The following is a 23,475-nucleotide window of genomic DNA, read 5'->3' as shown; positions in this document are numbered from 1 at the left end:
TAGGACGTGGTTGTCGTAAATGACCGCTGGGGTGCAGATTGTACCTGCAAGCATGGTGGATTCTGGAACTGCCATGATAAGTACAAGCCACACATTCTGCAGCACCACAAGTGGGAATCCTGCACATCTGTAGACAAGCATTCTTGGGGTTACCGGCGAGACATGAGTTACTTCGACCTGATGACGCCATCCAATATTATCGCAGTGAGTGCCTTTTAGTTTTGAGGTTTGAAGGAGGAAAATATTTTCACACATTTTCTGCTTCTCAGTTTTGCTGTTTTCAAAAGCAGTTTTATACTCGTACAAACAGCCTTCTGCCAATTGAGAGATTTCTGCTTTTTGTGGTCTTCAATATATATACTATGGTATATATGTATACTATGGTACTGCCGCCTGTCTACCTTGTAGTGAACACCTGAAATTATAATCTGATTAGTTACTCCCGGCCGCATCCAGGTGACTCCATATAATGAGTGGATACCAGAGATAATGTACCGTGTGGCAGGCGGTGCTTATCGCTCCCAGTACAGCGATAGCTGGATGGGATACCTTAATGGCGGTTTACCACTCATGGTATGAAATTGCATAATGACTGGTATATAACCGAAAGGTTTTCAAAGTCATAAGTGTATGCAGGTCTCACTGCGTTGCCCTGATGAAGCCCCAACAAGGGCGAAACCAGGTCGGTAACTGTGAGTTTTTGTATGCACTTATGACAGAATGTCATCACGGGACCTACAGGTAGCTCTTGCCAGGGTTGATGTAAAAGTGCACGAGTCTACCATTAGAAAGAGGCTGCACAAATTTGATCTACATGGGAGGTGTGCCAGGAGGAAACCTTTGCTGTCCAGAAATAACATCAGGGCAAGATGGGCCAGGGCCAGCCATCAGGGCCAGCCATGCCAATGAACACCTAGGCAAACACCAGCACTTCTGGAACAATGTGCTCTGGACAGGTAGAGCTATGAGTCAAAGGTAGAGCTATTTGGCCACAGTACCAGAAGACATGTTTGGCGAAAAACAAAGACAGCATTTTACCACAAGAACCTGATACCAACTGGAAAGCATGGTGGTGGAAATATTATGGTTTGGGGCAGCTTTGCTGCATCAGGGCCTGGGCAGCTCACCATCATAGAATCCACTTTGAATTCTTCATTGTACCAGAGGGTGATTGAGGATAATGTGAGGCCATTTGTTGGAAAGTTGAAGCTCAACCGAAGGTGGTCCTTGCAACATGACAATGACCCTAAACATACCAGTAAATCCACCAAGGAATGGCTGAAAAGAAAGAAATGGAGGGTTCTGCAATGGCCAAGTCAAAGCCCGGATCTAAATCCCATCGAGATGTTGTGGGGGGATTTGAAACGAGCTGTGCATGCAAGAAACCCCTCAAACATCGCACAGCTGAAATAATACTGCATGGAGGAGTGGGCAAAAATTTCTCCCAGTCGATGTCAGAGACTGGTGAACAGTTATAAGAAACGCCTACTTGAGGTTGTTTCTGCCAAAGGGGGCAAAACCACCTATTAGAGCCAAGGGTGTACTTACTTTTTCCACAGAAAGAAATGGCATCTCTGTTAATTTTTTGTTGAATAAATATTATTGCAAAGTCAATTTGTCATTGTTTTTTGTTCAATTAGATCACCTTTATCTATAGATACTGTTTAAATGAAGATCAAATATTGATATGTCCACATATGTTAAAAAGATTTTTTTTTTTACATTTCATGGGGTGCACTTACTTTTTCCACATGCGAAATTTGCACTTATGTTTATTTAAATTATAAAATGGACTGCAAAATGTAAATGTTTCATGATATTTGTTCTGTTGTATCACCTTTATATATCAATATTGTTGAAATGAAGATCAAATAGCTGTATGTTGAAATATGTTGAAAAAGTAAAATCATTACATGGGGTGTACTTACTTTTTCACATGACTGTGTGTATATATATATACTAGAAAATGTATTATAATAGCTGTTTTGAATGTATCTGGTCAGACGGGGAGAGGGGGAGAGATATGAAGGTGGGTAGAGAGGAGGAGGGGGGGAGGGGAGGGGAGGAAGAGGGGATGGAGAGGGAAGAGGCGGTGGAGACACATTTATATAGCCCATATTTTACCAGCCATGCAAAAAGCAGCTGGACATAAGCAAAAATAAACCATCTTATACAAGCCGTGAGCATTTTATAGTTTGTAGTTTTCATAGTTTTGCGGCCGCGAATTTTAGCTGGACTATAATCAAAGCTTCGCGGGATATCCCACCAGATGTGTAAACATGTCAACTCCACAAATTATGGAATGCAAACGCTTCATGACATCAATTACAGTTTGCAATTTACGGTAAAGCCTCATCAGAGATGTTACACAATGAAAACGCTTTGGGGGATGTTCCATCAGCTACGAAAACATGTCAACCCAGCGAATTATAGAATGCAAATGCTACATGAAATCTATTATTTAAATAAGCAGATAGGCTCAATACCCACAATGCTCTCAATCCTTCATATGCAGACTGTCCTCGATTTCGATCATTGTTCTCGTCCCATTGCTTTGACCTGTGTTTTTGACTTGCTCTGCTCATCGTTCAGTAATGGCTCCGAATCGCAAGAGCAGTGCCGGAGATGCATGGACTACCAAGAGGCAGAAGAAAGTCATGAGCCTTAGCCAGAAAGGCGATTCGTGACAGTATTTCAGCAAGCGCTGTGTCGAGTATGAAGGTGGTCATCCATGTCCGGGATGTTCACATAGAAAGGATGGAGAAGGCTCTCAGCATATGGATCGAGGACAACGTGCAGTAAAGTATGCCTCTGGGTGGACCTCTCATTTGCGAAATGGCCAAATGAATCTACGATCCTCTGTCTGTTCCTCTGTCTGTCTGTCTGTCTGTCTGTCATTTGCGCGGGTGGTGCCAACACGAGTGATGCGCCCGGTGATGATGGTACAAGCAGCACGACTTCATTCACTGCAAGCAGGGGATGGTTCAATCATACCAAAGAGCAGTACTATCTCAAAAATGTGAAGCTCTCAGGGGAGTGTGCCTCCGCGGTCCACAAGGAAGCAAAAGCATTCCCTGCTCAACTCGCGAGGCTGATCGAAGAGAAGGGATACCTCCCAGAGCAGGTGTTCAACACTGACGAGACTGGCCTCTTCTGGAAAAAAAAATGCCCATGAGTACTTTCATTTCGAAGCCCGAGGAGACAGCATCGAGATTCAAGGCTGCCAAGGACAGGATGTCTCTTCTAACTCTGTGCAAACGCAAAAGGGGACCTCATGCTGAAACCCATGATGCTGTACCGTTCCCTGAACCCACATGCTCTCAAGGGCAAGAACAAGTAAACTGTGCCCATTTTTTGGAGTGCCAACGCCCAACAGGAAAGCCTGGGTGACGGCAGCAAACTTCCTGGACTGGTTCCATAATTGTTTCATCCCTCAGGTGGAGAGGTACATGGTGGGCAAAAACCTTGCGTTCAAGGTTCTCTTGCTCATGGACAACACACTTGGCCACCCCACGAATCTGGACGTGGCTCATCCGAATGTCGATGTGCTCTTCCTGCCGCCCAACACCACCTCCCTCATCCAGCCACTCGACCAAGGTATGATTTAAACGTTTAAAACGTATTACACCAGTCGCACCTTTCACCGCATTTTGGATGCAATGGAGTCTGACCCAGGGCTCACCATCAGGCAGTGTTGGAATTGATTTCAACATTGCCCACTGCATCGGCGCCATCAAGGAGTCACTGGATGAGGTGAGAGCCTCCACCGTCAACGTGTGCTGTCACAACCTGTGGCCACAGACAGTCAGAAACTTTACTGACTTTTCCGATAACACTGAGGAGAGGCATGTGATTGTCAGGTTGGCACGGCAGTTGGGAGGGGAAGGATTTGATGACATGCGGCCTGAGGAGTTGGAGGATCTCATTGCCTCACATGGTGACAACCTCACCGAGGAGGAGTTGGAGGCCATTATAACGGTTTCCGAGGAGGAGGCAGGCAGTGATGAGGAAGAGGTGCCGAAGTCTAACCTCACAGTCCAGTTCCTGGGTGAGTTGCTGCATGGCATGCGGGTGCTTGTCGACAAGTTGGAAGATGCTGACCCGGTCATGGAGAGGTACCTCAAGTTCAGGAGAGGCTTGAGGATTTTCTTTTCCCCTACAAAGTGCCAGCCGGCAAAAAAACGAAATATTTTTTATTTTTACTTTCGTTTTCCCCTTGTGTGTATACGAGTCTGAATGGAGACGTCTCAATTTAGGAAATAGTTTTTTTTTACCTCAACATTTTTATTGTCTTTGCATTTATTTTCATTAAATCATTATTTGTGACTTTCATTTCTTGTCTAGTTTCGTTTCTTTGTTTTGTGGGTTCGGATTAACCCTGTGTGTTCCCGATCAAATACGTTTTGGGCCTTCACACGCGCGCCAAAGATAATCCCGCCAAGGTTCGGAGTACGCCTCGGAGTTAAAGCTGGTTTCGGTCATTCGCCCTCTTGGGGTCTTAACCCCGGAGACACGACAATATTTTATTTTTATTTTTTTTTTTGCGGATCCCGGTTATGTCGACGTACTGGGGGGAGGTGGGGTGGGGGGGATGAAGTCCCCGGTTCCCCTCAGACACCGGGTCCACAGGCCACCGGCCGCGACTAAACTCGCGGTCGACGGGTTGCGAAGCAACTTCAATTGCCAATCTCCTTGTCACGGGTTGAAGGGTTAGCTGTCACAACCCGAATACCTTGCGAGACCACGGGGATTGAACCTTCGCTTTCCCACATGGTGTGCCATATGGTGTTTCCCTTATGGTGTGCCGAGCGTATCGCACGGTGTGGGTCGCGGCGTTATCCTGTGTGATTTATCGGCCTAATTTGTCAAATTCGGTTCGGGCTATGCTGGGCCAATGGGGGAAAAGACGTACTCGAACAGGTTTTAAAGGAAACAAAATGTACACGTTTTATTTACAAAAAGCACAGGTAAAGGACGAGAGCAGACTTAACAATTCTACCTATCTAAATCCCAACATAGGTGCCTTCACACACAGACTGGGGATGAATTGCACAGGTTAATTCGTACCGATCGATGTGCTGACTCGAGGGTGGCCGCTTCTGTGCGCAGCGCGCAGTTCGATCCGGACGTGCAGCTTGGATGAAGGAAGGTCCGAAAGATGAACCGCCACTTCGAAGTCAGCATGAATGACGATCCCTGCTCCAGGAACGATTCAGCGCAGGTGACGACCTCAGCTCGGATGAAGAATCAGCATGGGGAACGAAGGTCAAGCGCAGGAAGGACGAACCAGCACATCGGACAGCCAGCTCGAAGGACCACGACGAGAGGGCAGTCAGAGAGAGAGCAAAGTGCGATGGACATGGGGTTTATATCAGGTTGAAAACCTTCCTAGAATGTTCCACAGGCTCCCATTGGCCGAGGCAATGCTGGTAGATTGCCAGTGCAGTTTGCTAGGGAAAAGTCCAGACCTGATTGGTTGTTTTGGACGTCCACGATCTCTCATTGGTCAAAGTTTGCTTGTGGAGTTTGCTGGGGTAGAGCCCAGACCGGATTGGTTGTTTGTGCTCACGATCTCTCATTGGTTGCTTGTTGGTGACGTGGGCGGTTCCTTTAGCCACGCCTACCACAGCCGTGGTTGATCACTTGGACTGTAATTTTAGCCACGCCTACCTGCACATCACTACGTCTTTGTTCTTCAATCATACGAAGGTTTGGAATCCTGCCTAAACTCAACGCATATCTGCTTTAATTATTACACAATGGGAAAGGATCTAATCTTTACATTTAATAAGAAATAACTGACTACTGCAGGCTACATGTTGTCGTGTGATTAACTATAGGGGGTTCGTTCTTTATTACAAAACCGCAACAATATATATATATATACTCGTACATATACATATATACAGGGTGGCACAAAAGTAACCACCTGATTTATTTTGCTGATAACATTTGGAAAATGAAATAAAAACCCAAAGTATGAATGACAAACATTTCTTCAATCCATGAAGATTTTATTACATGAGACATGAAAAATTGTCCTGTAAATGACCGCCTGCTTCACATTCACAAATCGGAGCTCTTTCGACGGTTTTTTCCATCATTCTCGTCCAAACTTGTGGTGATAAATCGTTGATTTATTGGACAATGTTGTTGTTGTTTTTTTAATCTCCAACAGTGGATGGATTATTTACATACACACGTTTTTTGAGATAGCCCCACAAAAAGTAGTCTGGGCGCGATAAGTCAGGGGGACGCGTTGCAAAAACTCGACGAAATTCTCTCCGAGTTGAAATTATTGAACAATTATTTTTGAAATAAAATTCAACTGTTGCTGAGGTGTATACCGGGTCACTGTGTTAACTTCAAGGGTTTCACTTTATATCTGCAATAAAAAGAAAAATAATTAAAATTGTAGAACACAAAATACAGCTATTTCAAATCAGGTGGTTACTTTTGTGCCAACCTGTATGTATAAATAAATATGTATATTATATTCTAGTTTTCAGTACAGGACGGTTCAACCAAAATAGGGAATGAGAGTCATCCACAGTGAGTGCACTGGTGTCCTATGTCGATCAGACCAGGTGGGGCAGGCTGATTTTATCTCACCCTGAAGGTCGTTGATGTGTGAGCTGGGTTTTTACTGATCGTGAATAGTGATGTTGTGGCGGACACGAAAGCTCACTGGCGCGAGGGCATCATTCCGCGCACCAAGTGGGCGGCGACCACGCCCGAGGGGTAGGCGTGGCCGCGGGATATACACCGGGCGCGCAGCCCGGAGCACTCCAGTGTTACAGTGGAGCTCTTGAATAAAGACTCTAACAACTTACCTCTTTGTCCGCTTCCTCCTTGCTTACAAGCAGCGCGCGTAACACCGCGCTTCATTGGTGACCTCCGACGTTCTGGTCAGCCGTCACTGACCACCCGAACCCGCCACAGCCATGGCAACCAACGCGGTACCGATAAAGCTCCCCGAGTTCTGGGAAGCTCAGGCGGAGATCTGGTTCCTGCAGGCCGAAGCCCAGTTCAGGCTTCGACGCATCACGGCGGACGAGACACGCTACTGCCACGTGGTCGCCTCCCTCGGGGCCGGCGCGGCCGCCTGCGTCGTGTCGGTCCTGAGGAACCCACCGGCCGACGACAGGTACGAGGCGATCAAGCGTCTCCTCCTCGCCACGTTCGGCCTCACGGTGGACGCACGGGCCGATCGCCTCTTGGACCTCCCCGAGCTCGGTGACATGCGACCGTCGGTCCGAATGAACCATATGCTGTCGCTCATGGGTGACTAAACCCCGAACGCTCTATTCCGGGCGTTATTTCGACGCCAGCTGCCGGCACGAGTACGCCTCGCGTTGGCCGGTTCCGCGACAACGGAACCCCGTGCATTCGCGGCCGAGGCCGACAAGTTCTACGCGGTTTTGGACACGCAGGTGAGTTTCGGTGCGGCCGTAGCGGCTCCCGAGCCCGAAACTGCTGCGGGTGCCCACCCCTACTACGCGACGCACCGCGTAGCCACTGAACCTCCTGCGGGTGCCCACCCCTGCTCCGAGGGGCACCTCATGGCGGCCTCCACGCCCCGCCCACCACCACCGCGGAAACCGCGGCCTCCAGCTTCGCCGCAAACCTGGTGCCATTTCCACGCTAGGTTCGGCCACGATGCTCGGCAATGTCACCCGCCGTGCTCATTCGGCAGGTCGGGAAACGCCCGGGCCGGCCCTCGGTAGTGGCACTGAGCGCCGGCCGATTAAACAGCCTCCTGTACATAACGGACACCTTATCCGGGCACCATTACCTGTGCGACACGGGAGCGCAGGTGAGTGTCGTTCCCGCCGGTACGTCCAACAAGCAGTCCGCGGGCCGGGGCCCCACGCTGCTTGCTGCCAACGGTACGCCCATTCGCACATACGGAAAACGCTGCCTTTCTCTGCGGTTCGGAGGGCAGGTTTTCCAATGGTCGTTCGTGACTGCCGACGTGCCTATGGCACTGCTCGGCGCGGACTTCCTCTGTGCCAATGGCCTGTTGGTCGACGTCAAGCACAGAAGGCTTGTCCAGGCTGAGACGTTCAGCTCGCTCGCTTGCGTGCTGCCCGCCTCGTTGAGCAGCTCACGGAGCGGCTCATCGAGCGGCTCGCCGAGCGGCTTGCTGAGCGGTTCGGTTCCGGCCAGGTTCATCTGCACGCTTCCGGCAGTGGACGAATTCACCCGCCTCCTCACCCGTTTCCCGGCCCTCACGAGGCCCACCTTCTCGGCGGGGACCGTCAAGCATGGGGTGGAACATCACATCCCCACCGCCGGGCCATCGGTCTACGCCCGGGCACGCCGCCTCGAGCCGACGAAGCTCGCGGTGGCTAAAGCGGGGTTTGCTATGCTGGAGCGGCTGGGCATCATGCGGCGCTCCGAGAGCGCTTGGGCGTCGCCGCTCCACATCGTGCCCAAGCCCGGCGGGGGATGGCGACCGTGCGGGGGCTACCGCCGTCTCAACGATGCCACCACCCCCGACCGCTACCCCGTCCCCCATATTCAGGACTTTTCCGCCCGCTTGGCGAATATGTCCTTCTTCTCGTAGGTGGACCTCATACGCGGTTACCACCAGGTCCCCGTCAGGCCAGAGGACATCCCGAAGACGGCTGTCATCACGCCGTTCGGTCTTTTCGAATTTCTTTGGATGCCCTTCGGTTTGAAGAATGCGGCTCAGGCGTTCCAGCGCCTCATGGACAGCGTCTTGCGCGACTTGGATTTCGTCTACGTCTATCTGGATGACATCCTCGTCGCAAGCGCGTCCCGCGAAGAGCACCTACACCATCTCCGCACGCTCTTCAAACGTCTGGGCCAGCACGGCCTGATCGTGAACCCCGCCAAGTGCCGGTTCGGTGTCGCCGAAATCGACTTTTTGGGGCACCGCGTCACCAGGCACGGGGCCATCCCCCTACCGGCCAAGGTGGAGGCGGTGAAGGGGTTTCCGCGCCCCCGCACGATCAGGGGCTCCAGGAGTTCCTGGGCATGGTAAACTTTTACCACCGTTTCCTGCCCCGCATCGCCCAGCTCCTGCGCCCCTTGCACGAGGCCCTCCGAGGGAAGCCGGGCAAAGGTGACGTCACCTGGACCGAGCAGATGGACGCGGCGTTTGTGGGCGCGAAGCTCGCCTTGGCTAACGCCACCATGCTCGCGCACCCGGCGCCCGATGCACTGATCGCCCTCATCACCGACGCCTCGGACTACGCGGTGGGCGCGGTGCACGAGCAATGGGTGCGTGGAGCTTGGCAACCGCTGGCGTTCTTCAGCCGGCAGCTTCGCCCGCCCGAACGCCGGTACAGTACCTTCGACCGCGAGTTGCTCGGGCTCCACCTGGCGGTCAGGCACTTCCGCCATCTGTTCGAGGGCCATGTGTTCACGGCCTTCGTCGACCACAAGCCACTGGTGTTCGCGATGGGCAAGGTCGCCGAGCCGTGGTCAGCCCGGCAGCATCGTCACCTCTCGGCCGTGTCCGAATACACGACGGACATCCGGCACGTCGCGGGGAAGGACAACCCGGTGGCGGATTGCCTTTCCCGGTCCGTTGCCCACGCGGTCCACCTCGGCATCGACTATGCCCGGATGGCGGCGGACCAGGCCGCCGACCCCGACATCCAGGCCTTGCGGACCGCCGTTACGGGCCTCCGCGTCACCGAGGTGCCGTTCAACGGCGCGGGCACGGCCCTCTGGTGCGACGTCTCCCTCGGGCGGCCTCGCCCCATCGTGCCCGCGGGCTGGCAGCGCCGGATTTTCGACTCCATCCACGGCCTGTCCCACCCGGGCACGAGGGCCTCCCAGAGGTTGATCGCCGACAAGTTTGTCTGGCATGGCCTCCGGAAGGCCGTCCACGGCTGGGCCAGGACGTGCCTCGCGTGCCAGCGCGCAAAGGTGCACCGACACACCCAGGCCCCATTGGCCCCGTTTGCGGTGCCGGAACGTCGGTTTGACCACGTTCACGTGGACCTGGTGGGACCTCTGCCCCCCTCGCGGGGTTTCATCCACGTCCTGACCATGATGGACCGCACCACCCGGTGGCTGGAGGCCGTGCCTTTGGCGTCAATGACGGCGGCGGACGTCGCGCAGGCGTTCATCGCCACCTGGGTCGCCCGGTTCGGCGCCCCCTCGGACATCTCGTCTGACCGCGGCCCCCAGTTCACCTCTGAGCTCTGGGGGGCAGTCGCACGGGGGCTCGGGGTCCAGCTGCACCGCACCACGGCCTACCACCCCCAGGCTAACGGCCTGTGCGAGCGGTTCCACCGCTCGTTGAAGGCCGCGCTCCGGACGACCCTCCGCGACGGCGGCTGGGTCGACAGGCTCCCCTGGGTGCTGCTGGGCCTCCAGACGGTGCCCAAGGACGACCTGCGTGCATCCGCGGCGGAGTTGGTCTTCGGGCAACCGCTGCGGGGCCCGGGCGAGTTCCTCCCCGACTCCACGGCACCATGGTCCGTGGCGCAGGAGTGCTCCGCGCTGCAGGAGACTGCCCAGAGGTTCGCCCCGGTGCCCACGGCGCACCACGGGCACCCACCTACGCACGTCGCCCTGGAGCTTCGCACCGCGGAGTACGTCTTCGTCCGGCACGACGCCCACCGGACACCACTGCGGCCCCCTACGACGGGCCTTTCCGCGTGCTGGAGACCGGGGTGAAACATTTCACCTTGGACATCGGCGGCACTCCTGACCGGGTCTCCATAGACCGCCTCAAGCCGGCCCACCTCGACGTGGACCACCCACCGCCGGTGGCTCGGCCCCCGCATCGGGGCCGCCCCCCGGCGGGCGGACCCCCAGCACCGCCCGGCCCCGCCGGCACGCCGCCCCCCGAGCCTGCACCCATCCCGGGTGCAGCCAGAGGCATCCCAGCTGGCATCCCTGCACCCCGGACGCCGCCAGTCGCCAGAGGGCGCTTCGGCCGGGTCATCCGTTTGCCCCGCAAACTGGCCCTCCAGGTGCGCGGGAATTCTGGGGGGGCGCGTGTGGCGGACACGAAAGCTCAGTGGCGCAAGGGCATCATTCCGCGCACCAAGTGGGTGGCGACCACGCCCGAGGGGTAGGCGTGGCCGCGGGATATACACCGGGCGCGCAGCCCAGAGCGCTCCAGTGTTAGTGGAGCTCTTGAATAAAGACTCTTACAACTTACCGCATTGTCCGCTTCCTCCTTGCTTACAAGCAGCGCGCGTAACACCCCGCTTCAATGTGGTATTTATTGTACCACCCATGAGACTTTCTGAAGCTGAGAATCCAAATCTCTAATACCACAAACCCTGGTATATCCAGTGTCCTCACCAATAAGTCACCACTGTTCCTGTTCACCTCCTTCCCCTCACCCCCATTTTCCTGGGCGTGTCTCAGCTTAATAGGGTCCATTTTAAACCAACCAGTCATCGGTCATGGATGTAACAAACAATTGCCACTTTGAAATCATAATTTGAGATGACACATTCCTAAAATCTGTATCAGATATTTACTGTTCTTATTAGTTAACAGGTAGGATCAAAATATTGAAGTCATTGTGTTTTATCTGAGTACTGGTGCCTGCAGGATCTTATGCGAACTGTAAGCTGTGGAGGAAACTACCTCCTCAATGTTGGTCCGACAGCAGAAGGGTGGATCGCACCCTCATTCCAGTCCGTGTTGCAAGCAGTGGGAACCTGGCTTAAAGTCAATGGCGAGGCGGTGTATGGCAGTTCTCCTTGGCGTGCTCAGAACGATAGTACAACACCTGATATATGGTATGTGGCCACAATTGTTTGCATTGTTCCAATAATACAATTTATTACCTTCACCACCGAAGGTGTTTTGTTTTCACCCCTGTCTGGTTGTCTTTTTTTTCTTTCTTTTTTTTTGTATACAGATTCGAGGCTTGTGTAAGACCTAACATATTGGACATGAAAACATGCACAGGCACATAAAACATGCAATGAAGGGAGCAGGAGACAAGGGAAGGGCTGGGGGAGAGGGAAGCAGACAAGCACAACAACAGAAGAGAACAGGGACGTCGGTAAATCTGTGGAAGGGGGAGGCCTGGGGGAGATGGGCGGGGTACACTGTATAAAGCAAATTAACACTACTAGGAATTTCAGGAAAGAAGTTGGGGAATTAAAGAGGTGGATTTGGGGTGTTCTAACGGGGTAGAAAAGATCAAGGTTTTGGATGGGGGAAGATAAGAGATGGTGGTGAACAGCTGTTTTGAAGACCTGGAGGGAGGAGTGGGATTGAAGGGAGTGAGAGAGTTTGTTCCAGAGGCGGGAGAAAAGAGGAATGAAAGAGTGAAGGTGAGCAGAAAGTCTTGATTTTGGCAGTTTAACCATAAGAGGGTTGCTGGCAGATCTTGTGCATCCTGCAGGAATATTTGGGGGACAGAGCACAGACGGAGCAGGGGGAGCAAGGCCGGAGACGAGTCGGTAGAAGACCGGGGTCTGTCTGAGGATTGAGGGGGGTCTGTGAATAGGATATCTCAAAAAGTTGTAGACGTATTGGTGGACATGTTTGGTGTGTGACAAGGATGAATTTATTAGATTTGGGTGAAGATCCTTATCCGGATACTAGAATTTAAATGTGATTTGTCAGCATTGAGAGATGGGGCCAAAAACGTTATATTGTAGGAGCTGTGCTCCCACGTAAATCGGAAGAATGGACGCGACAAAAAGTAATCCCTCTACCAGCCCACTCAGGAAGCTATACTACCACGTTACACGGATGACATCAATGACCATTATATCTCCCTAAGAATGTGCAGTGAATATCTTTGTCTTCTTTAATGGCCACAATTATTCCCACATCATTGTGGGGTTGGCCTGCGGAAACTTGGCCCAAGTCTTTCATGAAGCGGCTGGCCAGGCCTGAAGTATGCTTTAGGGTTAGTGCAGGAATTTTGAATTTATTCAGGGTGCCAGCGATAGCTCGCTTACTCTTCAAGAAGGACACCTTGGGATACCTTTAACATCCACCAACTAAGACCGGAAGCCCAGTTCAACATCTATCCGAAGGACGGCACACACATAGATGAATCACCCTGCCTGTGAAACACCCTGGATGACAGTTGATAGCTGGGAATGTGTTCGGTATATAAAAAAAAAATAACCACCTTTAGAGGCCATTTTTCCCCACAAAGCGGGGGTTGGCCTTTTTCGGGAACCGTGGTTGTTGTTGTTTTTCGGTCCCCTTTTTGAAGCAATGTTTTACGGCCGGATGCCCTTCCTGACGCCAACCCTTTTTGCCGCCTTTAACGACAAACAGGGAATTACCAGTGAACTGGTACTCAATTAGCCGACCTCGAAAGGATGACAGGCTGAGTCAACCCCCCTGGCGTTAATTCAGCAATCGACCGGGATTCGAACCCAGGATCCTTGGATCCTAAGCCGGCACCCTAGCCGCTAGCCCAACACCAGGGTTGCTGGTTCGGTATAATGCTGGAAATAAGATGTTAACTCGATTGAGAAAAACCTTGTGCTGGGAGTGCTGGATGTTTGATGCTGGGAGTGCTTGTGCTGGATTAAAACATTGTGCATCTCAAGTCACCGTGTCCCTTCCCAAATTTGAAACCAGCGTTGAGATTTTGGCCTGTAATCTGAGAAGATAACTGAGAAGGAAGTTGAGGAAGCGATAAAAGCAGTGAAGAGTAGAAAAGCAGGAGGGCCGATGGGAGTTGTGGGAGATATGTTGAAGGCAGCAGTAAGTTGGGATGTGAAGAGAATGACAGAGATCTGTAATCTGGTGGTGAAAGAAGGCCACATTCCAGTGGATTGGGAACTGAGTACCCTCATCGCTCTATAGAAGGGGAAAGGTGACCCTCTGGACTGTGGCTCGTATCGAGCGATAAATTTATTGGAGCATGGAATGAAGGTATTGGAAAGGGTGTTCGAGAGGAGGATAAGAAAGAAAGTGAAGATCGACGAAATGCAGTTTGGATTTATGCCAGGAAGAGGAACGACAGACGAGCTCTTTATTGTGAGGCAGTAGCAGGAGAAATACATGGAGAAGAGGAAGAAGTTGTTTCTTGGGTTTGTTGATCTGGAGAAAGCATTCGATAGGATTCCACGTGAAGTAGTGACATGGGCATTGAGGAAGTTAGGAGTGGAAGATTGGTTGATCAGAGTAGTGATGGCAATGTACAAAAGAGCACGCACAGCTGTAAGGACGAAGGACGGGAACAGTGGTGAGTTTGAGGTGAAGGTGGGAGTGCATCAGGGGTCGGCACAAAGTCCATTACTATTTGTAGCTGTGATGGAGGTGCTGGCTCGGAACGTAAAGGAGGGTTTACCGTGGGAGTTGTTGTATGCAGATGATCTGGTGTTGATTGCGGAAAGTATGGATGGACTGAATAGTGGGGTGCCCGGCATTGGCAAATTTTCATTTTCATTTCAAGTTGATGAAAACGTTTACTTTTTGGTATCATATTGAAGGTTGGGGTCTGAATAACAATTTTGGTCTGAGTGGACAACGATCAGCCCCCATTGGGGCACTTGGGGGCATGGAGGTTGCTTGAACACACCGTGAGAGGAATGTCAAAAGTTCAAACTGTTCTAACTTTTGAACGGATGATCCGATCTGAACATATTTGATATCAGCAGCTTTGTGATGAAGAGTAGCAACCTCATTTCTATTTTTTTTTGCTTCTAGAGGCCACTGCGTTGATGGTATCAGGGTAAATCCATAAAAAACATGTTATTTTGAGAGACTTTCAGGAATACTTGGGCAAATTTTTTATTTATCATTAAACATGTTACACGGCTTAATAAGTTGTTGGGATGAGTTCTGACATTTGCCATTAACATGAACTAAATAATATGTACATATATATGAACTAAACAATTTATGAACTAAACAATATATAAACCACTGCAAAAATTACTCACTATTTGCTGGCTTGGGAACAGTTCTGAGTCATACAGTTAGCACATTTGCACTTGCACAAAGGTGTGCATTTCAAGTTAGCCTTCTTGCATTTGCACGACGAACAGGTTTTTGTGCAAGTACATTTTACATCGAGATCGAAGACATCCTTGGCAAGGGGCAGTTTCGTCCAAATGGGAACCAGCTTGCTGTCTTTCTCCATCCATGCATGGTTGCTGGGGTTTTGGACAGGCATCAATGGCTCGTGAGCTGTAGTCCAGATGCTTGCTTGGAAGACACTCCTTTTGAGATGTTGGTCCAATGCATCACTCATATTCTCTCCACGTCCCTAGTCTTATGGCAGAATACCCTCATTCGAACGAGGTCAACGTTGCTGTCATTGGTGATAGATTCGATGGAGTACAGCCTGCAGACAACTTGCATCACCACTTCTTTCAACTTTGGTGATATATGAAACGGGGTGCCAGTGATAGTCGCCAATTCTTCCATGAGGGATGGAACTTTGTCCTTTGTCTTGAAGCAGTATCGCTTACTCTTGAATTTGAAAGAAGATGTGCTGTCTGATCCAGTGAATGCATGGCAGAGGGCCATGGCTTTACACGTTGTCAATCCTAATCTTGAGGTGATGGTGTTGAGGGAGACCATTTTGATTGCTTTTCCTGCTTTCAATGAAATCCAGATTTCTGCCGCTGGGTTCACAGCATTGATGTGGTGGAAATTACTTTAAAAGTATTACGACAACGTCTGTGTCCCCAGTATGAACCATCGCAAGTGAGGAATATTGAAGGGCGTGAAGGAGATGTACCAGGACACGAGTGTCTGCCTCCTCGTGATTGCATGGTCCCATAGGGACACATTTGTCATCTTGGAACTGTACTTGCATAGGTTTTGTTGACTGGAATGAGAACAGTTCCTTCTTGTTTTCTGCATTTACCAAAAAATTATGCCATTTTCCCGGGACTTTGGCATGACCAGACACGCGTTGGCGTGTACCCGTTCCTCGTTTTCCCCTTGTGGCCCCTTTGATTGTTATTGTGCGATACTGAGCCCAGACAATATCCACTCTCGCTGCTCTTTTCAAGTCATGCTGGATCCTTGGGCAGAAAACCTTGGTGAAATATTCATCTAATGACTTGCCTTGGATGGTTGTACCAGGAAGTGTGTGGATCAGTGCTCCACCATCGATAACGATGACCCGATAAACATCCGGTGCCAGCAGCTCCTCATCTATGTTGTGTCAGTAGTTGCACTGGCTTCCATAATGCATGGCAATAAATCTGACTTGCTACAGGAGTTGAGAGATCCTTCAGAAGACAGTGCAGGTGGTGATGATGAAGATTCGTGGCGGAAAGATTCCTCCAGATTTCCACCTCGGCTCTCAAGCACAACAAATGCTTGTCCACCCAACTCTGCATGTTGTTTGAAGTGCTGTATTTTCCTCTTAAGTGCTGTCTTCGTTTGGGTTTTCTGCTCATGGAACAGCAACAAGTTGTTCTTATTGATCGGCGCTGTCAGAAGTACGTTATTCAAGCCACACACATCTTTCCTAAAATTGTCATATTTATCTTGTCCCCTAGATTCTAGAATACGGACAGAAGCGGCAGCGGACTCGTTGATATACACTTTGTTGTCTAACCTGACCAGATCCACACTGTTCTCCTCAAAGGGATTCCCTCTGCTTAGCAGGACATCCAACAGGTCTGTGACGTGGCGCCGAAAACGGTGCTGAGATGCACCTCTTTCCTCGTGGTGAGGGATCTCTTCATCATCATCAGCATCGTCATTTGCGTCACTAAATTGTTCAACAACGCGGCTAATCTCTGGACCAGTCACAATCCAGCATTCTAACATGGCAGGGAGCTCTGAGACCAATCACGCCACCAACTCCTTTTACTCTTTTGGCCTGCTCATGTGCGTGATCAATTGGTATGGATGAGAACTGACGATTGCTTCTAGTTATCGTCCAATGCCCCGCTTCAAACTCCTCCTGGATGATAGCCGGAAGAGCTTCTAGGTCTCTGATAAGGACAGGAACCCACCGAGCATAATTCTGGTGATCTAGGGCAAAGAATATGGGGTACAAGCTTTTGGAGAGTAGCGGCCATGAGTTTGAACTTGCGCTCCTGATGTGAACGCATGAACATGAATATGAATTGTTGGTACTTGTGATGAGTAGCCAGAATTGCACTGTTGGTTTCTCCCTCTAAGCCACCAATACCCAATCCTCAAAGGTCATCTCGATTCCACAGTCTTCATAGGCTCGTTTCAGAAGGCTGTCGAGCACCACAATGGTAACTTGGTGAGCCTATCGTGTTCTCATTGGTTTGGATGCTTTCAAAAAAGATTTGGCTGCTGCCTCTGTCTTAGTAATTCTGGCTTCTGTCAGGGCTTCTGGCCATCCAGACTCACGTAAGACATTTCCCATCGTAGCCCACAAAGCCATTTCGATATGGAGCCCTCCCAGCATCACCAGAAACTTGTCTTCTCCAAAGATTTCAGGGAAGGTCCATTGCATTTTCTTTGCGATGTCGTAAAGTGGTTGGTCTGCTACCAATACTGGAAGTTGCTGTGGGTTGAAGTACTCAGTTGTTTGTTTCACGAGGTCCATCCCATGTCGAATCATTCCTGGTGTAGCTGCATTCTCATGCATTAGTGGCAGGAGGGCTTCAATGCATTTCTCTGATGGTCCAACAGCATCTGATCGACAAGCATGGTATGAAGACCACATGATCAGAGTGACTTTCTCTGTCTCCAATTCCATGTGCAGTTTGGCATGTACCACAGTCATCCATGCCTGTTCATGCTGTTCCTCCTTATGGAATGAACTCGTGGACAGTGGCTGCACATCTTTTACCAGAGGTTGGGTGAGAAGATTTCGGTCTACGGGTGGTACAAACGTGTATGACGGAGGCAGGATGGGTCCACTGTTGCCTGATTCTCGTGCCCAGGAGTCATTTTGTATAGGTTCTTGGCCACGTCATGGATCTGTGACCCAAATTAAAAAGAAAGGCTGATTAATATGAAAATAGTCATAAAATAACATGTTTTACTCTGATACCGTTAACACGGTGGCCTCTAGAAACAAAACACTTAGAAATGAGGTTGTTACTCTTCATCACAAAGCTGCTGATATCAAATATGTTCAGATCGGATCATCCGTTCAAAAGTTAGAACAGTTTGAACTTTTCACATTCCTCTCACGATGGGATCAGGCATCTCCCATGCCCCAAGTGCCCCCAAGTGTCCCAATAGGGGCTGATCGTTGTTCCCTCGGACCAAAATTGTTATTCAGATCCCAACCTTCAAGGTGATACCAAAAAGTAAACTTTTGCATTAACTTGAAATGACTGATTGTCCAGGCACCCCACTAGGAGAAGATGAACAATTGGAAGGAATGTATGGAGACACAAGGTCTGAAGGTGAATATCGGAAAGACGAAGGTGATGGCAAGTGGTAAAGCATGTGGTGAGGTGGAAATAACTGGGAAGTGGCCCTGTGCTGTGTGTAGGAAGGGTGTCGGAGTGAACTCCATTCAATGTACAATGTGCGCTGAGTGGGTTCATCAAAAATGTAGTGGTCTGCGAGGGTCATTAACCAGTGTGGCAGCTACATTCAAATGTAAGGTGTGCATCACCACCCATCTCCATTCTCTTGATAGGAGTTATTTTTAGGTCATCCCATCTCCATTCTCTTGAAAGGAGTTATTTTAGGTCATCCCATCTCCATTCTCTTGATAGGAGTTATTTCTTAGGTCATCCCATCTCCATTCTCTTGATATGAGTTATTTTTTAGGTCATCCCATCTCCATTCGCATTCTCTTGATAGGAGTTATTTTTAGGTCATCCCATCTCCATTCTCTTGATTGGAGTTATTTTTTAGGTCATCCCATCTTCATTCCCTTGATAGGAGTTATTTTTAGGTCATCCCATCTCCATTCTCTTGATTGGAGTTATTTTTTAGGTCATCCCATCTTCATTCCCTTGATAGGAGTTTTTTTTTTTTAGGTCATCCCATCTTCATTCCCTTGATAGGAGTTTTTTTTTTTAGGCCATCCCATCTCCATTCTCTTGATAGGAGTTATTTTTACATCATCGCATCTCCATTCTCTTGATAGGAGTTAGTTTTACGTCATCCCATCTCCATTCTCAAAGAGATTATCTTATAAAATGGGATGTCTGTCCGTCCGTTAACATTTTGCTATTTTTGCTACTCCTCCCTTATCACCCTGTTGATTGCATTAAAACTTGACACATGAATACAAGACAGTAGCCCCCACAATCGTGCGGGGTTTGATTTTTCGGTTTCGGATCATGGGGGCTCCTGGGAGTGGGGTGAGGGGAGGGGAGTGGGATTTCCTCCCAAATTTCAGATCCTTACTAGTCTCTCATTTACCAACTAATTGCTCTGAAACTCAACACAGCTCTTCCAGCCAATAACCCATACAATCGCTCGGGGTTCGATTTTCTGATGTCGGATCATAGGGGCTTCTGGGAAAGGGCTGGGGGGGGGGGTGTTACCCCCTGAATCCCTTTGCATCCCTTATTTACCAGTCGATTGCTCGGAAAGCTGATACAGCCCTTCTACTCGATGGTCTGCAGGATTGCTCAATCTTATATTTATCGATTTCGGATCAGGGGGCCCCCCCAGGGGATCAGGGAGCTGGGGGGGGGGGGGTTCCATCAAATCAGCAGAGGTATGAACTACAACCTTGAGAGATGCCCGTCAGCCCACTCAGCGATATTTATTAGCAATATTTTTACCTTCGCAAAAGCGGAAGGTTATGTTTTGATCGCTGTGTATTTATTTGTATGTCTGTGTGTGTGTGTGTATGTTATTCGCATAACTCAAAAAGTATTCAACCGAATTGCATGAAATTTGGTGGGATGATTGGTTATTATACGGGACACATTTGATTAGATTTTGGGAGCAATCGGGTCAAAGGTCAAGGTCAAGGTCACGAAAAGGTCAAAATCGTATTTTTACCAAGTACAGAACAGTAGCTGCGGCGAAGGTATGCGCTCTACCGAGTGCCCGTTCTAGTTCTGTTTGAGATGAAGAAAGTTTTGTATACATTCGACTTCACCCACATATTTTTTGCAGGTACACCACCAGCGGAGGAGCAGTGTACGCTACCGTGCTGAAGTGGCCAGCCAATAATATTATTACTATGGGCTCCATTGTGGCAACAACAAACACATCAGTGAGCAGCACACACTTTTATCGTGAATGGCCTTGTTGTTATGTTTGTTGTCACAACAACGGCTTTTATTTTATTTTAACTAATTTACAACACGTGCAGTCTCTAAACCTGAACATTAGAACAGTCAATTATGATGCATTGGGTGACAGGTAAGTTCAGAATTGAGGTGCTGCCAAACCTGTGTTCCATTTCCAGGCCATTTATAAACGGTCATCCTGGTGGTTCGCAGGTAAGGCATTGTCTGCAATGAGTGTTTTTCAATGAGGAATTTGTAACTTGTTCAGGGTGCCGGCGATAGCTTGCATAGTTTTCGTAAAGGACGCCGAGGAACTTTAACGTCCACCAACTAACGGCGGCAAACGAGACGCTCTGTTTAACGTCCATCCGTTGGACGGCACATACTGGCGAATCGCCCTGTTTGTGAAACATTGGATGACAGTTTTTAGCTGGCACCGGATTAGAACCTAGGCTGGACGGTTGAGAGGCGAGTGTGGGTACCTCGAAGCCATCATGTTGCCCCAATGTACATTTTTAAGTGGTGAAGCTGCTTCAATATTTGGCGATGTCCGTCTGTCAAAAAATGAAGAAGAACCTTTTGAACCCACTGTTTAGTTTTAAAGGGTGATTCTTATCGGTTTCGTTTGTTTCTAGGCTTTGACTATTTCATACTATAATAGCCAACCCATGGCTTCGCAGATGGACCAATTAGTTGTCACAGCTCTTGCTGCTAGAAGGGAGAGGGGAAGGAGGGGGAGAGGAGGTAGGGAGAGGGAGAGGAAGGGAAGGGAGAGGAGGTAGGGGGAGGGAGGGGAAGAGATAAAAGGCCCCTCCATTTTTGGGGGGGGGGGGTTTGGGGGGAAGGGATGGAAGACAAATTTACCCATGCAAAGAGTGCTTTAACCTCAGTGTTGCCCAGGTAAAGGAAATTGCAATACTCTGCCACAACCACCAGGTGGCGCTCCACGGTACACATTTACATAGATCATTTATGCCCCCACACCCTGTTGTGAGACCACGGCGACATAACCTATGTTACGCCTCCTCCCCTCCCCTTCCTTACACACACAAACACACATACACACACACACACACACACACACACACACACACAAAGTTGTATTTGTAACTTAAAATATGTGGCCGTGCTTTAGGAGCAAAGGCAGCCATGCAGCCACAGAGAGACAATGAAGGCTATATATGCCCAAAGCGATTCAGTTTGGCATTTGAAATACAAGCAACGGTACCCGCCCTATGGTCGGAGCTTCAATTGGGAAGCCCAAATGAAAAGGCAAAATATCAGAAATTGAAGGCTTTTTTTTTTTAAATGATTCATATAAACATCCGTTAAATCATATCACACGCAAATCATCAAAATCGAAACAGTACATGGCGCCCATTTTGAAAAAAGATTGAATTCTGCAAAAAGGAAGCGGCCGCTACACGTCTTTCTCAGTCGCACGTTTGTGTGTGAAGAGTGCGCACCGAATCTGTAACACGGAAGCGGCTGCTACACCTGTTTCTCAGTCACTTTGCACACGCTGCCATGTTACTTCGGAGCCACACGTTTATATAGGAAGAGTTCATCAGGAGTCGATCTACTCTCTCCTGGTACGTAGAATTTCAACAAAAGCCACATCACTGTTCATATCGGTAAATATTATTCCATTGTGTTTGGAAAAATTGGAAAAACAATATAGCCTATTTTACTCCCAGGGTCCTAGGATTACCCATACAAAATATCATTGTGATCGGTACAGCCATTTTTGCGGTACCTTCGAACGGACAGACAGACGGACATTTGGTGAATTATAGTAAGATAACATGCTAAACTGAACCACTTCCTTTGGACACTGTTGCGATTTCTCATCAATGGGGAAATGTTCCAAGATACAATGTTCAAATGTCAATAAATGTCCCATTTTATCAGCCTATTTTGATTGAAGTCTGATCATACCTTTATTGCATTTCACGAGTCTGATAAAAATATTGTCACTGTAACATTGTCCTTGATCGTATAAATAGAAGCAGCATGTTCAATTCTGATGGGCAATGGGTTTCATACCAATCTTCAGCTGGATTTTATGTTAATATGACCAAGAAGAACGAATAACAAACAATGGTGCTCATAATTGTTGGTTAGTTCATCTGTGGACTTGTAGATTTTATTTTTTCCAGAATATTTTATACTTTCATTGTTGCGTGAATGTATTTCTTCACATCGCTGTTACGAATGACCAATAGAAAGTGTGCTGTGCTGTATTCTTCTCTCCAGGTGGTACTGCTGGGCCATTCCACATCGCTGCAATGGATTTTACACAAACCACATGGAATTATGGTTCACCTTCCAATGCCGTTTCCATCAAAACTACCATTACCCATTCATGCCTGGGTGTTGAAGCTAACAGGTGTGCAATGACGCTGCTTGTAATTCCCCAAGCACGCCAAAAAGAACCATATTGTTGCCGGTCCAGTTGCATGATCTGAGTCGAGGGTTGCCAGAGACGTCTCCACCTCGGGTGAAAAAGAGTGCAGAAGCAGTTGGGTGTGACTGGGAAGGATGGGTAGAGGGTTGAGGGTATCTGTTATTGTCACGCAGGATGTTCATATTGACCCATCCCTTCAGGATAGGAGGAGGCTTCACTATTGTAGAATTTGTCTACAAGTGCCCACAATTTTTAATGGTACCAAGTGTCATCAAGCCTTTAGGAGGGGGATAGATTCCTGGAAGTTGTTGATTTGTAGGAGAAAATTTCCAATTTTTTATTGAAGATTATGGTACATACATTACAAAGTATCTTTTGATGATTATTATTATTTAGAATCCAGTGAACTCTGATGATGCAGGTAAATGCTGATGAGTTGTGCATAAAAGGGGATTCAGGTGAAGGTACTGAAGGTGTTGAGGTGGTGGCTGGGGCAAATAAATAAATTGGTGATCATTAGCTGCTTTGCCGAGTGCTGCAGTTTTCTGTGCAACTTTGTATGGTATAAAAATATCATCCAACCCTCTTGAAACGGAGGTACCGCTCCATCACCGGGTCAGCACTTTGCAACCTGTCAGCGACTGACCTTGTATCCTGCAGCACAGCCGCCAGGAAATGATCAGGTTGGGCCTCACCACCTCTTCCTCCATCGAAAGCCTTCACCTCCCCCCTCCCCTGGCAATTTTCTGCCTCTTCGATGGTGTCGGGAAAGCCTCAAGTCATTAACTGCTTGTGGCCATGGGTTACACCAATAAGCATTGATGGAGGCTTTGACCTCGTCCGAGGGTCTTTGGTGGCGCTGATACTATGTCCATAACAATACATTTTAACATTTTTAATGCCTCCACCAACAAGTCACCCCTGAGGCATTGTTTTCAGGTTGTCTGTCTGTGAGAGGTTTTCGTTACCGCTGTTGAGGAATAATTT

At 49.1% G+C, this 23,475-nt stretch overlaps 1 protein-coding gene across 2 annotated transcripts in view; it reads left to right on the top strand.

The window, feature by feature from the left end:
* The window catches only part of LOC137432657 (tissue alpha-L-fucosidase), a 47,773-nt gene extending 24,766 nt beyond the window's left edge, over positions 1-23,007 (top strand). For both annotated transcript variants that reach the window (XM_068124746.2, XM_068124747.2), the window contains 4 exons: positions 4-204; positions 11,551-11,741; positions 19,966-20,065; positions 22,338-23,007. In XM_068124746.2, the coding sequence (XP_067980847.2) occupies positions 4-204; positions 11,551-11,741; positions 19,966-20,065; positions 22,338-22,481 (636 nt within the window). In that variant the 3' untranslated portion in view covers positions 22,482-23,007. The remainder of the gene's footprint in view (positions 1-3; positions 205-11,550; positions 11,742-19,965; positions 20,066-22,337) is intronic.
* Positions 23,008-23,475: the final 468 nt, after the last annotated feature.

The sequence above is a fragment of the Myxine glutinosa genome, chromosome 8 (genome assembly GCF_964187855.1).
Source record: "Myxine glutinosa chromosome 8, kmMyxGlut1.1, whole genome shotgun sequence".
Classification (NCBI taxonomy): domain Eukaryota; kingdom Metazoa; phylum Chordata; class Myxini; order Myxiniformes; family Myxinidae; genus Myxine; species Myxine glutinosa.
Note: the sequence above shows the minus strand (reverse complement) of the source record. Positions and strands in the feature narration are given on the sequence as shown.